This window comes from Biomphalaria glabrata, chromosome 1, assembly GCF_947242115.1.
Source record: "Biomphalaria glabrata chromosome 1, xgBioGlab47.1, whole genome shotgun sequence".
NCBI classification, from domain to species: domain Eukaryota; kingdom Metazoa; phylum Mollusca; class Gastropoda; family Planorbidae; genus Biomphalaria; species Biomphalaria glabrata.
Genome location: NC_074711.1, coordinates 71,390,121 through 71,408,006, shown reverse-complemented (window position 1 = coordinate 71,408,006; position 17,886 = coordinate 71,390,121). Strand labels below are relative to the sequence as shown.

Here is a 17,886-nt window from a genome sequence, read left to right as displayed (position 1 = left end):
AAGTTTCTTGAACGGTGTTTGTGAAAAGCTGCATATGTCTACCAGTGGGAAACACCGTTTACCTGTCCCTGTTGGTCTGTCAACTAAATATATTTGGTCTTGTTCTGTTTGTATTCAAATAGATACTAAAAACTGATCAGATGAATAGTGGACTACCGGCCTACTACCCATTCAGTAGACGACTTTGAAAGATATTCTTGAAAATATTTGATAAATTTGCTAGCAGCATACATGCTTTGAATTTTTTTTAAAGTCAAATGACAGCATAATACTTTGAAGCTATTTTCATATTAATAATAAAAGTAAAGTAGTACTATTCATATTAATAGCAACTTTTTAAAAACTTTTTAAAATATTCAATAAAATTAAGCTTACATGCATCGACACATGCAATATACGGCATGGGTGTTTTATATCAAAGAAATTTATAATTTATTAGTTAGGAACCATTTTATAAATATGCAAACAACCAATAACGTAAGTCAGTAAGTCAATTCGATCTATTATAATTATTAGATCAATCTATTATCTGTGACTCATATAATAGAAATAATAAGGCTTGTCTTTGAGTCCGATGATTAATGAGGAACGCATATTTCCAGTGGCTACGCGACCCCAGCTGTGACCTACATATTTTGCCACATCCAATATAGATTTTCTTTTCGCCGTCTACGTCTGTCCTTGGCAGGTATAAATAATATATGAGCGTTAAAGCTCGAAATCTTTCTTAAAGACTATTGTTGTGGCTCTTCCGCCGTGTCAGATACAAACAATGAAATAAACAGGAGGTAACCTTCAAAGACGGGCGAAATGCCAGAACAATCAAGATAGGTAGTCGACATTAGTGTTAAAATAGGAAACACTTTTAATCCTCAAGAAGGGACCCGTCTAATGTCCTCTGTTACTAGATAAGATAGAACTGGATATAACTTCTTATTTTCACTGCCCTAATGAAAGCGTCTTGTTTATAGAGTAACTTAGCAAACGTTACGTCATCGTCGCTAAGTAAAACTTTCCCCCATTCCCGAAACAAATAACTAAATTCTAATCATGTCATAACAATATCTAGTGAGTTAGTAACTTAAATAGCTAACTTAAATAGCATGCTGGACTTTTGTCAAGAGATTAACTAAACCTAAAGTAAGTAAAATTCATTAGACCATTACATACTTTGCTACTCCTCCCATCCCGGCTACACCTTCCCCTCTATCTCCCTCTCCATTCACGTTTAACGTTCTTTCATGTTGGATTTTATTCCTCCCCCCCCCCTTCACTCTCTCTCTCTCTCCCTCTGTTTTTGTATTCATGTCTCAACTTTTTAAATTCCTCTATGGGGCTCCGGAGGGTCTAAGTAAGTCTATAGGGCTCCGGAGGGTCTAAATCTAAGTAAGTCTATAGGGCGCCGGAGGGTCTAAATCTAAGTAAGTCTATAGGGCGCCGGAGGGTCTAAGTCGAAGTAAGTCGAGACTCACAGCGCTTGTTCTACCGACCGACGGATCTCGAGTTCTTGTACAGGTGAAGATTTGGATTCTGAACTTAGGGACGTTTAGAACGCTCTCACTCTTCTAATGGGTCTAGGGCATATGTTGAGAGAGTAAGGTCGTTGTGCTGGTCAAATTATCCCCTCGTAAACCTTAGGCCATAGAAGCAGATGACCTTGACATCATCTGCCCCCATTGTTGATAAGATCAGAAAGAATTGCTTTACCTTTTTTTTTATTTATCTAATTCATTATCAACAAAAACTTTGTGATACGGTTAGACTACCAGACATACAAACATCATTCTATGGCAATTCATTTCAACAAAACTGAAAACCAGTTAAGACTATTTACCTAACGAGACTCCATAATCCCTCGAGCCATCCTCGTGTTCCGTCACACCTGAGGCTTAATTAGACATTGATCCGAGCTTTCCCTGAAATGTCATCATGCACAACTGAACTCGAAACAACAACTGGCCTGTATTTAGTCACGACCTGGACTAGGTCTAGTAGCAAGTGTTGGCGGCCACAACTCGACTTGCTTATCTTCGAACACCTCTTAATGTTTTTATCAATACGCAACATTTTTACATTAGATTTTGGTGTCTAGCTACCAATGGCTGAGTAATGACTGCGTCCTTTTCTGATACGTTAGCGTAGATAGAGAGTAAATAGCGCCATGAAAGAGACGGCGTAATGTGGGCGCCATGAAAGAGACGGCGTAAAAGATCGCGTGAGAATGGGAAGCGTGAAGTTCTGTCATTATCCATATACACACTAATGCACGTCTTCTAGTGGCTTGTTGCTGAGGCCTGTTGCTGAGGCTTATTGCTGAGGCCTGTTGTATGAGCCTGTTATAGCGATCCTAATTGTTTGCATTCCTAGCGTCACAATGCAAACTAATGGAAATAGCAAGCAATATTACATACATGTATTCAAACATAGGTACACAATCATATTTTTTACAAAGCTTTTATAAACTCTCTCCGTCTGTCTGGTAAAAGGATTGTACACGTCATTTCTCCCACACCCAGTTTCGGATCGTTGAAATTTTACAAAATTATTTCTTTTATCTGACAAGACAAGAATCAATATAAAAAAATTACCAATTAGTTTTTACTACAAGTAATTAGTTATTTAATTTGGTATGTCGAACAAGGGAAAGAAATTATACTCGACTGAAGTGGTGGAATAAGCTGAATTAGTCCCCTTTTATATGTCGCTCTAAATTGATACATACAATATATAACTATACAATCTTCTCTAGTTATAAGTACCTCACTGACAAAGGAGGCCTGAGACATGAGTTGGAATTCAGGTCGCCCCCCCCCCCGTTATTTTTTTAGTAAATGCTTTTAAGAACCAATTACGGTATAAATCCACCCAGATATCTCTTTCTTTCTCACCCCCCCCCTCCTTCTCATTTCCCCAACTGTTCCATATAAGTGATAAAAGCTAAACACATGAAATAGCGTGAAACAAAAACGATTGGTAAAAATATTATTAATCGCACAGATTAATTGTTGATCTATAAAAATTTAATTACATGACTGATCCAAGCTAATTAATACACTAAAGCTTAATATAAGCTTTGTTTTTAAGTATTTTTAAAAAATGTTTTCTTGTTTTCCACTAGAAACTTGTGGAATTGTTTGTTTTTTTTCAACCAGAAACTGATGAATTGGAGTGAATTCCAATATTTCGTAGCCCACTTTTAAGGGTATGTGAGCAGACGCAATATGAAGCTCTACAAAATTAGCACCAACAGTTGGGAAAATGAGGCACTGGATAGATCCACTAGGGGTTGGATAGATCTACGAGGCACTGGATAGATCCACTAAGCACTGGATAGATCCACCAGGGGTTGGATAGATCTACGAGGCACTGAATAGATCTACGAGGCACTGGATAGATCTACGAGGTACTGGATAGATCTACGAGGCACTGGATAGATCTACGAGGCACTGGATAGATCTACGAGGCACTGGATAGATCTACGAGGCACTGGATAGATCTACGAGGCACTGGATAGATCTACGAGGTACTGGATAGATCTACGAGGCAGTGGATAGATCTACGAGGCACTGGATAGATCTACGAGGCACTGGATAAAGGAAGGGCCCTGTATTGCAGACGGCGTGCAAACCAAAAGTAGAAAGAAGGGTGAAAGTGTTGCAGCGTCAGGTGATTACAGATGCCCAAATTGTGACCGCAGACAAATAACAGCAGGTTGATGTTAGTTTATGTTAAAGAAGGTAACATACTTACATATAGAAGTATATACATTGTTCTAGTTGACACAGGTAGAAGTTTTAAACTATTATTGTATAACAAGCGAACATATTTACCTTAAAAGTGTAAACATTTAATCATCTCTATAGACTTAATGATGATATAATGTCATTCACCAGATGGTGCGCTTTTTAAGTGAACAGCTTGTTGCAATTAATGATACATTTTTATAAGCACTCCAGTCATTAGCATTTAGATCGTTTTGGTATTAAAATATTGTTGGGGAGAGAAAGATGAGGGTGGGGGGGGGGAGAGCAAGAGAAGGAAAGAGAAAAATGATGGTAGAGAAATCTGAGGGGGAGAGCAAGAGAACGAAACAGAAAAATGATGGTAGAGAAATCTGAGGGGGAGAGCAAGAGAACGAAAGAGAAAAATGATGGTAGAGAAATCTGAGGGGGAGAGCAAGAGAACGAAAGAGAAAAATGATGGTAGAGAAATCTGAGGGGGAGAGCAAGAGAACGAAAGAGAAAAATGATGGTATAGAAATCTGAGGGGGAGAGCAAGAGAACGAAAGAGAAAAATGATGGTAGAGAAATCTGAGGGGGAGAGCAAGAGAACGAAAGAGAAAAATGATGGTAGAGAAATCTGAGGGGGAGAGCAAGAGAACGAAAGAGAAAAATGATGGTAGAGAAATCTGAGGGGGAGAGCAAGAGAACGAAAGAGAAAAATGATGGTAGAGAAATCTGATGGGGAGAGCAAGAGAACGAAAGAGAAAAATGATGGTAGAGAAATCTGAGGGGGAGAGCAAGAGAACGAAAGAGAAAAATGATGGTAAAGAAATCTGAGGGGGAGAGCAAGAGATGGAAAGAGAAAAATGATGGTAGAGAAATCTGAGGGGGAGAGCATGATGTGAAAATGAAACTAAACAAAGAGAATGGGGTATAAAAATGATAAAAACCAACGATAAGTGGAAAAAAGGATGATTGAAGTGAAACAAAAAAAAGGATGATTGAAGTGAAACAAAAAAAAGGATGATTGAAGTGAAACAAAAAAGGATGATTGAAGTGAAACAACAAAAGGATGATTGAAGTGAAACAAAAAAAGACGATTGAAGTGAAACAAAAAAGGATGATTGAAGTGAAACAAAAAAGGATGATTGAAGCGAAACAAAAAAAAAGATGATTGAAGTGAAACAAAAAAAGACGATTGAAGTGAAACAAAAAAGGATGATTGAAGTGAAACAAAAAAGGATGATTGAAGTGAAACAACAAAAGGATGATTGAAGTGAAACAAAAAAAGACGATTGAAGTGAAACAAAAAAAGGATGATTGAAGTGAAACAAAAAAAGGATGATTGAAGTGAAACAAAAAAAGGATGATTGAAGTGAAACAAAAAAAGGATGATTGAAGTGAAACAAAAAAAAAGGATGATTGAAGTGAAACAAAAAAGACGATTGAAGTGAAACAAAAAAGGATGATTGAAGTGAAACAAAAAAAAGGATGATTGAAGTGAAACAAAAAAGATGATTGAAGTGAAACAAAGAAAGGATGATTGAAATGAAACAAAAAAGGATGATTGAAGTGAAACAAAAAAGATGATTGAAGTGAAACAAAAAAGGATGATTGAAGTGAAACAAAAAAGGACGATTGAAGTAAAACAAAAAAAGACGATTGAAGTGAAACAAAAAAAGACGATTGAAGTGAAACAAAAAAGGATGATTGAAGTGAAACAAAAAATGATGATTGAAGTGAAACAAAGAAAGGATGATTGAAGTGAAACAAAGAAAGGATGATTGAAGTGAAAATTAAAAAAAGGATGATTGAAGTGAAACAAAAAAGACGATTGAAGTGAAACAAAAAGGATGATTGGAGTGAAACAAAAAAGATGATTGAAGTGAAACAAAAAAGGATGATTGAAGTGAAACAAAAAAGGATGATTGAAGTGAAACAAAAAAAGACGATTGAAGTGAAACAAAAAAAAGTCGATTGAAGTGAAACAAAAAAAGACGATTGAAGTGAAACAAAAAAGGATGATTGGAGTGAAACAAAAAAGGATGATTGAAGTGAAACAAAAAAGGATGATTGAAGTGAAACAAAAAAGGCGATTGGAGTGAAACAAAAAAGGATGATTGAAGTGAAACAAAAAAGGATGATTGAAGTGAAACAAAAAAGGCGATTGGAGTGAAACAAAAAAGGATGATTGAAGTGAAACAAAAAAGGATGATTGAAGTGAAACAAAAAAGGATGATTGAAGTGAAACAAAAAAGATGATTGAAGTGAAACAAAAAAGGATGATTGAAGTGAAACAAAAAAAGACGATTGAAGTGAAACAAAAAAAAAGTCGATTGAAGTGAAACAAAAAAAGACGATTGAAGTGAAACAAAAAAGACGATTGAAGTGAAGAAAAAAAAGGATGATTGGAGTGAAACAAAAAAGGATGATTGAAGTGAAACAAAAAAAGGATGATTGAAGTGAAACAAAAAAGGCGATTGGAGTGAAACAAAAAAGGATGATTGAAGTGAAACAAAAAAGGATGATTGAAGTGAAACAAAAAAGGATGATTGAAGTGAAACAAAAAGATGATTGAAGTGAAACAAAAATATGATTGAATTGAAACAAAAAAGGATGATTGAAGTGAAACAAAAAAAGACGATTGAAGTGAAAAAAAAAGTCGATTGAAGTGAAACAAAAAAGTCGATTGAAGTGAAACAAAAAAGACGATTGAAGTGAAACAAAAAGGATGATTGAAGTGAAACAAAAAAAGATGATTGAAGTGAAAAAAAAAGTCGATTGAAGTGAAACAAAAAAGTCGATTGAAGTGAAACAAAAAAGACGATTGAAGTGAAACAAAAAGGATGATTGAAGTGAAACAAAAAAAGATGATTGAAGTGAAACAAAAAAGGATGATTGAAGTGAAACAAAAAAGGATGATTGAAGTGAAACAAAAAAGGCGATTGGAGTGAAACAAAAAAGGATGATTGAAGTGAAACAAAAAAAGATGATTGAAGTGAAACAAAAAAGGATGATTGAAGTGAAACAAAAAAGGATGATTGAAGTGAAACAAAAAAGGCGATTGGAGTGAAAGAAAAAAGGATGATTGAAGTGAACCAAAAAAGATGATTGAAGTGAAACAAAAAAGGATGATTGAAGTGAAACAAAAAAGGCGATTGCAGTGAAACAAAAAAGGATGATTGAAGTGAAACAAAAAAGGATGATTGAAGTGAAACAAAAAAGGATGATTGAAGTGAAACAAAAAAGATGATTGAAGTGAAACAAAAAAGGATGATTGAAGTGAAACAAAAAAAGACGATTGAAGTGAAACAAAAAAAAAATGTCGATTGAAGTGAAACAAAAAAAGACGATTGAAGTGAAACAAAAAAAAGTCGATTGAAGTGAAACAAAAAAGACGATTGAAGTGAAACAAAAAAGGATGATTGGAGTGAAACAAAAAAGGATGATTGGAGTGAAACAAAAAAAGGATGATTGAAGTGAAACAAAAAAGGCGATTGGAGTGAAACAAAAAAGGATGATTGAAGTGAAACAAAAAAAGATGATTGAAGTGAAACAAAAAAGGATGATTGAAGTGAAACAAAAAGATGATTGAAGTGAAACAAAAAAGATGATTGAAGTGAAACAAAAAAGGATGATTGAAGTGAAACAAAAAAAGACGATTGAAGTGAAAAAAAAAAGTCGATTGAAGTGAAACAAAAAAAGACGATTAAAGTGAAACAAAAAAGGATGATTGGAGTGAAAGAAAAAAGGATGATTGAAGTGAAACAAAAAAAGGATGATTGAAGTGAAACAAAAAAGACGATTGGAGTGAAACAAAAAAGGATGATTGAAGTGAAACAAAAAAGGATGATTGAATTGAAACAAAAAAGGATGATTGAAGTGAAACAAAAAAGATGATTGAAGTGAAACAAAAAAGGATGATTGAAGTGAAACAAAAAAGACGATTGAAGTGAAACAAAAAAGGATGATTGAAGTGAAACAAAAAAGTTGATTGAATTGAAACAAAAAAGACGATTGAAGTGAAACAAAAAAGATGATTGAAGTGAAACAAAAAAGATGATTGAAGTGAAACAAAAAAAAGATGATGGAAGTGAAACAAAGGATAAGAGGAAAAGAGAATGTTTTTGTGTTTCAAAACGTTCACATGACCCACTTACTCTTCTTTATTCTTTTCTGTAGATATTGTTACGTAACTCGGCTTACACAGCCATTTGGGTTACCAGACGTCCGGAAAAATAAGGATATGTCCTCCTTTCTGGTGTCTTGTCCTTCGTCCGGCGGACGTTGGCCTAGAGCAGCGGTTCTCAACCTTTTAAGCTCGGCGACCCCTTTTTACAATCCCCCCACTCTGCCGCGACCCCCCCCACACACACACACATACAGCAATAGAAGAGTAGACAATACCAATCCATATTTTCGATGGTCTTAGGCGACCCCTGGCAAATGGTCAATCGACCCCCAAGGGGGTCGCGACCCACAGGTTGAGAACCCCTGGCCTAGAGTGTGAAAATGCCCGGCGTTTACTCGGTTGGTTAATGCAATGTCAAATTATCCACCAATGGAATTCTATCTAGCTTCTGGTTTAAAGACTCATACTCTGAAATGATGTATTGTCTTGCTTAATAAACCTAAAAGAATGGCATATTATATGTGAATTATGTACAATAATGTAACTTGAAATCTGGTTGGCACCCCAGTGTTTAGTTCAAAGATCGAGTAAATCCATTTAATTGCAAGAGAGAAATTAGAAAACATTTTTTGCTGGGCTTAACGACAATCATATTGTGTTTCTACATGTCACTTTCAAGTTGAATCTGTGTAAATATGTAAATAAAAGTTAGATTCAGTTTTGTTTTAAAAGAAACTTTCTCTGTTTAGTTCAAGCTCTACCATTACACTTTAATACAGCTACCTCGCTGTAGTCGTACTATCTGCTTGGAGCTACAAAGCAAAGACCGAGTACCAAAAGTATGAATATTGGTTTAAGTCAAGAGCAAGACAAAATTAGGCAGGTGTTGGTTTGCTAGTATTTTCAGACTGATAAGATACTTCATATTACTTCTGTGCTGTTTAGTTCATTTAGTGTAACATAGTTACCATACTGTGTGTGTGTGTATTAAGTGTGCTGAAATTGGAAATTTAGCTCTTTATATGGCTAGAGAATTGTTTATACGAGAACAGTGTAAGTATTTATAAGGAAACGCTTAAATCCTTAATGTGTCTATAGTGCAGCACTGCAGTATAGACTTCAAACAATGATACACTGTTTCTAGATCTAGAACGAGGGCCTCACGTCTATCCCACCTATGTAGGTCTCGTGGAACACAAGTGTTTGAAACACAGACTTTGGCAAATCTGTCAAGAGTAACATTTTAGAGTGAAAGCTTAACATTTTATGAAACAAAAAGTAGTGAAAAACTTTGGTCAATATACTATATTAAAATCTACATATGTCCTTCTCTGAGACAATAAATGCACCCAGAGTTGTCTCTTAAGAATACAGTGATCATAAAAGGCGCATTTTTTTCATGGTCTTGTGACGAACCGTTTTAGCTCACTCAAGATATCACTCAGGTCTAAGCATTTAATTAATTTATTTACTCACTATTAATCATCAATTTTATTAATTTAGCCAATCAAGCGCTAAAAACACAGCCACCACCCCTCCAATCCAACCCCACCCCTTTGGCATCGATGTCACATTTTACTATCCCCACTTTGACACGTGTCACACTAGACTCTTGACAAGAGTACACTCCCTCCATCTATCGTGGCAAACATCCGTTGACCCCCCCCCCTTCCGGGAGCGGCTGGTCACTTCAAAGTACCCATTCAACTTAACGCCTCGGGCAACGCTGTTCGTCTAGCACTAGCCATTATCAAGGTATAATCCCCCTTGATTTTGGCCGAGCTCCGATAATCTCCCCTTCATAATCCACCTGGCCACCTGGGCTGATTTCCTGGACTTTCAACTCGCGCCTTCGCGCAATGTCTATCTCCCGGAAACTCTCGTCACGGTCAAGCGTGGACCCCCATTGTCAAAGACGTCAGATAGTCTAGACCACCTTTGCACCTATCTCCCGCCACTCACCCCCCCCCTTTCTATCCACGTGTATATGGACAAACTTCATCGTCCGATCTCATTCACGCTGGAGAGCCCACAGGGAGCACATCTAACTCTTGCTTGAGCTCTAGACTATTTTCATTCCCTTATTTCACTTTGGATTGGTGGTATGTAACTTAGTAAAGTGCTTGAGAACCATTTTACTTAGTAATGTATATATATATATATTTGTGCATTTATTACTACATTATTTGTGTATATATTTGTGCATTCTTATCATGGATAATGTAAGTAGATTACTGTATACTTATATTTTATATCATGACTTTTGTGGCTAAATGTTCAAACCATCTGGACTAGAATTTATTAACAATTCTTACCAGATGTATTTAGCTCTTTAACTATTATTAATTTAACTCTGATATATTAGCGCTCAGCACGAGCCTTTATTATATTATCATTGATTAACTCCTTGGCAGGGAGTTATCAAAGCATTTCTGTAAACATGTCTTATTACTGAGTATGTATTTACTTATGCTCTATGTTTACTTATGTGAGAGCATGGGCGAGTATCAGACGTTGATCTCCCCTTCCCCTTTCATCTCATTTATCTAAGCGATATAGGTACTTGCTACTCACCGTGATTGGTGAACGACACTTGTATTACTTATCATATATCACTTATTACTGTTTGTTATTTCCCTTTATGGGAGTCCCCATTATTATTGTTATCTCCCTTGATGGGACACTATATTCGTTTGTTAGGTCCCCTTGATAATTATGAAACTAGCTTATAGTTTCTATACATCATTCTGAAGATGTCCTTCACGGAAAGGCATCTACCTCCCAGAGTTATCGTTATGGCTAAACCGACGCATACATCATATCGTTGCAGCTTTTATCTATAGGCTACATCCGCCTGAAATCTTAGCAACCTAAAGCTGATAGCAGATTTGCTGGCACCAGATCTGTAGACGTCAGACCTACTTATCCTTCAAGAGTCCAAGTAACAACGCTAGCCACAGACTCGTCACTGGCTTGACTGATTGGTAGACGCAGCTTAGCTCTGCAACCATACAAGTTGGACTGCACACGGAGCCTGGATCCACTACGCCAGCCCACCAGCAGACAGCATCAGTACCAGCCACACCCGTCTCACCAGTGCGGCACAGGACCAAAAGCTAAGCAACCAGCCTGATGACACTCAGACCACTTGGTTCTAATATCTGATGATGATAGTCTCCTAATGTAAATACGCTAGATCCCATTCTAGCATCTGTACAGCATTTCACCTTTCATTATCTTATGTTGTATAATAAACTGTACATAAGTTTACATCTAAATATAGTATTTGTTGCCTGCATTATAACGCTGTGCTTATAGTTTATATGTGCAAGTAAGGATTCTCAAACTATAAAATCCCCTAGACACCCAAAACGGCCAATACTTTAATCCGACTTGTCACAGGTCTCTCGCTTGACCTTGCTGGTGTGATAGAAATGAAAACTATGCTTTGACCTTGCTGGTGTGATAGAAATGAATGCTATGCAATTCGTTTGACACCAACTCAGAGATGTCTGAGAAAGTGTATCGTAGTTGGTAGTCCCTAAACCTCGAGGGGCAATCAGGAAGCAAAGTTTCGTGTATTTTTTCCCCTCGAAGTTATCTTCTTGAAGACCCACTCCTGCAAGGCAGCTGACGTTTAAAACCACTATACCCCTCTCCCCCATGAAAAGTGTTACTTGAATATCGAGCTCCACCTTCTGGAAATTTCCGTTGATATATGAGCTAGGTATCACTCCTTCACCAGCCAGAGGAAGCAATGTCAAGCAGATCAGCTGCTGGACTTAGTTGTCAGAGACTATTTGAGATGGAGCATTTTACAGACAACGGATGCTCATTGTCATTAACATTCTTGACTATAAAAACGTTTGAGACCCTTATAACAGGCAGTGGAACGCGGTAGTTCAGCTGTTACTCTAGCTGGAGTCCTGGAAGTTTAGATTGGTATTGACATTGCCGCCTAGACCGCATCGTATATGACTGATAGAATGTCGTGTTAACACTGACTATTCGATAAATGTTAAAACTATTTACATATCTTTTTGTAGGATTATCATCAAACCTTTCATGTAGACAAGATCCAAACTATCAAGTGGACAATGAATAAGATATTCAAACATTCAACCTACGTCATTTTATTGTTTGTCTTGGTGATGTCCTTGGCGCTGAATATTTGTTTGATGCTCTTAGTCCATTCAAATCCTGACCAGCAAATACATGAGAAGCTTCAAGGTATTATCAAAAGATCCCCGGAGAGCGGTGGCCAGAACGTTGATCGACTAACCAATGTGGAGTACAAATCAGATTTTGGTGACTTGAAGAGCACTGCTAAATCCAACGCTAGTGAGCTGCCAGAGTTTCAGTTTCTGTGGGAGATATACCGTGACGAGCCGGAGGAAGACTATCACAGCTATGAAAACGAACATTTTCAAGAGTTGAATGAATATTCAGAAGAGCAAGACGAATACTCAAGGGAGCTAGATAAACACTCGTATGAGCTTAATGCTGATTTGCAAGAGCTTAACGAGGACGAAGATGATATCAACAAATTTGAGAATGAAGGCAGCTTTGAAAAAGACGCCAAAAGTGAAAACCTTTCTAATGGCAACGATGGCGAGAATGGTGATGATGCTGGCTATAGAAATGAAGATGGTGATGATGCTGGCTATAGAAATGAAGATGGTGATGATGCTGGCTATAGAAATGAAGATGGTGATGATGCTGGCTATAGAAATGAAGATGGTGATGATTCTGGCTATATAAATGAAGATGGTGATGATGCTGGCTATAGAAATGAATTTGGTGATGATTCTGGCTATAGAAATGAAGATGGTGGAAATGAGGAGGACAATTTTGTGGATGAAAACGAAACCTACGACCAGGACACTGACATTATTGATTCTAATTCACAAGAGTCTTACGACTATGTAGAGGAGATAGACAAGAGTGAGGATGGTAATAGCTTCGAAGAAGAGGCCGAAATTGTAAATGACTATGATAATTCTGACGAGATAGTTGATAGTAAGGTGGAAACAAATAAAGATAGTAGAAAGTGGACACAGGAAGACGGCTTTGTTTTCGGCATTGATGGCAAGCGAAAAGAAAATGTTGGCTTAGTTAAAACCACTGAAGCTGATCTCGACAATGTCAATGAGGAAAAAGTCAACAATAAAGAAAGTGACGATGAAGAAATGAAAAGAGAATCAATGACCAATCTCTTACTAAAATTTGGAACTTTTCAGCCTATGCCGACTTTTAAGCATAGACTGAATGTAACTCTGGAGCAATACAAATCTGGGATGTCCACTGGTAATCCACTGATTGACAACTACGGCGAGAACAACCTGAGTGACAGAGGAGAGATGGGAAATGCAGTGGTTCTCACCTCCGAGGAAGAGACACAGGCCGAGCAGATGATTGAGATGAATTTGAACACTGTGGCAAGTGACGTGGCAGCATTGAACAGACTGGTGCCAGACTCAAGGTTACAGAAGTAAGTCTTAAAACTGTTGTGTTTGTGCTGTTCAAATGGCTCTTTTAAAACAGAACAGTATATGTTTGAATTGTTGAAAGTTACTAAGAAATCGCTATATATGCATTGGGTTTTAAATAAAGAGCAACAAAATTCATTAATTGAATGTGTTCTTGTTGATATTTCAGCTGTGATAAGCTTGTGTATAACTTGCAGAGCCTACCAACAGCTTCTATAATAATTCCATTCCATAATGAGTGGCCGTCTCTCCTACTGAGGACGGTGTATAGCGTGGTGAACAGATCGCCCAGGCCACTGATACAGGAAATCATTCTAGTGGACGATGCCAGTACGTTAGGTAGGTACAGATTTAATAACATACAATTTCATTTATTTATTGATAAATGAAAGCGTTGAAGAATAGTCCATATATAATACTATGGGCTAATGAATTTTTGAGAGACCTCAGAGGGTTAGGGTAAACAACGTATAGTTAACACAGGGGCGCCCCTCATGATTTTCAATCCGATAGTCCTTTTTGCTCCTTCACAAAATTCGCTGATGATGCGGCTCTTCTAGCCCTGCTCTTAGAAAGCTCATACGTAAATTATTATTTCAGAGAAATAGAACACATTGAAATATACCATAAAGATAATTTTTAATATTAAAAGTAAAAAAGAAATGATAATCAATTTTGCTTGGGAAAAGAAGGTACATGATATTGTTTCTGTAGCTGGAGAGACCATTGAAATGCAAACTTTTCATTACCTATCTATCACTATCTTAGACAATAAATTAAATTTTAATGCAAAAAAGGGCAGCAAAAATTACGATCACTTAGAAAAATGTCCTCATTTAATGTTATCGAAAAGGCCTTGGCGATGTTTTATCAAGCTCACATCTGCAATATTTTAAGTGTTAATATCACTGCCTGGTATGGCAATCTGAACATTAAATATAAAACTAAACTTCATAGAATCCTAAATGCTGCTGGTAAAGTTATTGGCAAAAAAAAACAACAAAAAAAAAAAACAATAGGGCAACTGTTAGAAAGCTAAATTAGAAAGCTAAAAAGATTCTAGAACTTAAAAAAAATCAGCCTTTGGGTCAGGATTCTGTAATTATACCATCACAAAAGAGATACAAGACACCCATGACAAGACAAACTGACACAAAAACTTTTTTGTCCTCCCGGCAATCAAATCATTGGATATAATTCAACTATCTAATATAAACTTTTCACATGTAAATTATGAGTGAGTATGGTATGAATGGGTATTTTGTTTTTCTATAGTTATCATGTTTTGTTTGGTGTAATGCACAAATTGTAAGACAAATTTTCTTATGGATAATAAAGATTATTATTACAGCGTCAGTGAAGTACAATGCTACACTACAGCACAGATTCTATCATGTGTTACAGCATAAACAAACGAGAGATATCTTTACCACTGAACACGTCGAAACTCATACAGATAGAATAATTTCAATCATTTCCAAAAGTCTCAACATCCCTTTGTCAGGAGAGGGAAGAATAGTGCAGAGTTTGACTTGGCATACAGACCTACATATTTGTCACATTTGACGCATGTGTTTAAGTGACGCATGTGTTTAAATGTACACAATATCTATAACATGAATAGTTCAAATTTTTAATCATGTCAAGTCTTTCTTATCATAACAATAGCTAAAGGCAAATATGTAGTGTTATGAACATAAAGATAAGAGAGCCGAGAACCATGTCTGTATAGTATAGCTTTAATACACTGAATGACTACACAACACACATTTCGTGAACACATTCTCACGGACGAGTTAGAAGCACATGTAAACATAAGAACGACGTTTTCATAACATTCACCCCCGGTTCAAATAATGCTAATTAGTATTATAAACAATGAAAGAATTAAATAAGTGCAGACTAATAATAGAGATTCAAGTAAACAAACAATGTAGAATAGCATGACATAATGTAACATGTTGATATAAGTAAGTGTAGAGTAATAATAGAGATTCAAGTAAACAAACAATGTAGAATAGCATGGCATAATGTAACATATTGATATAACATGGTAAATCAAATAGCTTATTTACACATACATACAATCTTAGAGTAAGGAGTCGCCTGTTTTCAGCGTACGATTGGCAAAATCATCGAAGACGAACGACTCAGTGACACTTTTGCTTATGTGGACAATGTGACCATCTGTGGTATGGACTCTGAATCACACGACCGAAACCTACAGCGATTTCTTGATAGTGCTCAAAAGTATGGAATCACTCTTAATGAAACAAAAAGTGAAATTAGCACTGCTAAAGTGAGACTGTTAGGATACGAGATTTCCAGAGGACAACTTAAGCCGGATCCTGGGAGATTTCGCGCTCTAAGGGAATTACCCGTGCCAGTGAACATGCGTGAACAGAAACGAGCAGTGGGTCTTCTGGCTTACTACTCACAGTGGATACCTAACTTCTCAACAAAAATAAGCCTGTTAACAAGAAATCAACAATTTCCTGTCTCCGAAGAAGTCAAAAGAACATTTGAAAGTTTGAAAAATGAGCTTAAAAAAGCCGCCGTATATACTATTGATCCAAATCGCCCTTTAACCGTTGAGACGGATGCTTCTGATATAGCCATTGCAGCTACCCTCAACCAAGATGGCCGGTCCGTTGCTTTCTTCTCTCGCTCATTAACAAAAAGTGAAAGAAAACATTCTTCCGTTGAGAAAGAAGCATATGCCATTGGTGAGTCGCTGAGAAAATGGAAACATTTCTTAGTTGGTAAAGCGTTCACACTGACAGGGGAACTTAGCTAGCAAGTGTTATTTTTGCGGCAGGGTTAAGCATCCCCGCTCTCAATGCCCTGCAAGGGAAGTGACATGCAATCAGTGCTTCAAAAAGGGTCACTTCCATTGCAGAGCATCATTTAGTACTAGTTCCCATGTCCAATTCCTTAGAATGTAGAGCCAAGGTGATGGCTTTCCATAAAATCCCGTTAAGTTTCTCTATTTGTCCGTTTCCTCTTGGGCTGTAAGGGGTCGTTCTACTGGTTGCAATTCTTCTCTCGTGGAGGAAATGCTGCACCTCTGTAGACATAAACGAAGTTCCCCTGTCAGTGTGGACGTACGTTGGAAATCCAAATAGGGCGAATAGTTCATTGAGACATTTAACAACCGTAGAGGAAGACATATCGGGACATGCAAATGCAAATGGGAATCTAGAGAATTCATCTATAATGGTAAGTAGATATCTATTTCTTGAAACAGTAGGGAGAGGTCCCTTGAAATCCATACTAATTCTCTCAAAAGGTTGAGTTGCTTTAATCAGTTCTCCGGTCGGCTGTCGAAAAAAAAAGGGGCTTTAGTTCTGCACAAGCTTGACATTGTTCTATTACAGTTCTGACGTCATCACAGGAAAATGGAAGATTTTTAGTCCTTACGTAGTGCAATAGTCTAGTAACGCCCGGATGGCAAAGACTAGTGTGCAGCAATTTAAGGTCATTGCGAGTGATGGCAGATAGATAGTTTCTGGTAAATTTATCAGCTATAGTGTTCTGCTTGCCAGGGCGATAGATGACGTCATAGTGGAAACACAAGAGTTCAAGTTTCCACCTTTGGATTTTTTCATTTTTATTTTTTCCTTTGTTTGACCTGTTATACATGAAAGGACAGATCGCTGATCCGAAACAGTTCTGAGAACCGCATGCTAACTGTTAACATAAGATATTCATGGGCTTATGGAGTTGTCTGCTTAAAAAAACTTATATGTCGAACAACTAAAACAAGGTTAGAAAGACTGTGTGGAAACACAAACTCAAAATTGGCCCCCCAAAAGGTCCGCTCAGGCAGGTATAAGGCAGGCTTCAATATTTTTAGAAAGAATATCAGAAACTATGAACTACAAACTATCAACAACTACAAAAAAATACTGAAAGAAGAGACGGGCTCGTGTCTAAAATGTTAGCGATACAGTTGTATTGTTCGACTACAGACTTCATACCACCGTCAACGGAGGTTTATAAATGTAATTATTATTTCATTGTTAATATTCATATGTATTAAAAAACTAATGGTTATGAAGATATAGTTAAATCCAAGGTGTCACTTATAAGGATCGCGTCAGGAATGAAGAGATTAGAAACAGGATTAATACAGCAAGTGGACCCCACGATGACCTGCTAACCACTGTCAAAAAAACGTAAACTCAAACTCTATGGCCACATCACAAGGTCCTCAGGGCTCGCAGAGATCTTCCTTTAGGGAACAGTACCAGGAAGAAGATGAAGAGGAAGTCAGAGAAAGCGATGGAATACAACATCAAAAAATGGATACGCCTGTCAGTGAATGCGATTCTATCTAATTCAAAGGACAGAGAGGAATTGAGAAAGACGGTTGACAGATCTTGTGTGGTGCCCCAACGGGGCAACAGATAAAGGGATAGGAGAAGGTGAGAGTGAAGTTAAATGTAAACTTGGCCTAACTGGTGTTATTGAATGATTATCTAATTGAGCTAATTGTTTTGTAAAGGGCCAATGTTTCATTTTAAGTCTCAAAAAAAAAAAC

At 37.1% G+C, this 17,886-nt stretch overlaps 2 protein-coding genes across 5 annotated transcripts in view; one reads left to right on the top strand and one right to left on the bottom strand.

Moving 5' to 3' along the window:
• LOC106073688 (polypeptide N-acetylgalactosaminyltransferase 1-like) overlaps positions 1 to 17,886 on the bottom strand; it is a 55,616-nt gene that overhangs the window by 34,967 nt on the left and 2,763 nt on the right. Inside the window, exon 1 of one of the 4 annotated variants that reach the window (XM_056012364.1) lies at positions 15,429 to 15,692. The exons of 1 other annotated variant lie outside the window; for it this stretch is intronic. The gene's annotated coding sequence lies outside the window, so the exon portion shown is untranslated. Of the gene's footprint in view, positions 1 to 1,834; positions 2,028 to 3,830; positions 3,850 to 15,428; positions 15,693 to 17,886 lie in introns of those variants that run through there. 2 more of the 4 variants (XM_056012369.1, XM_013234311.2) reach the window with 2 other exon arrangements.
• The window catches only part of LOC106072698 (polypeptide N-acetylgalactosaminyltransferase 13-like), a 49,293-nt gene continuing 40,143 nt past the window's right edge, over positions 8,737 to 17,886 (top strand). The window contains exons 1-3 of the mRNA XM_056012347.1: positions 8,737 to 8,907; positions 11,901 to 13,345; positions 13,513 to 13,682. Of these exons, the coding sequence (XP_055868322.1) occupies positions 11,952 to 13,345; positions 13,513 to 13,682 (1,564 nt within the window). The 5' untranslated portion in view covers positions 8,737 to 8,907; positions 11,901 to 11,951. The remainder of the gene's footprint in view (positions 8,908 to 11,900; positions 13,346 to 13,512; positions 13,683 to 17,886) is intronic.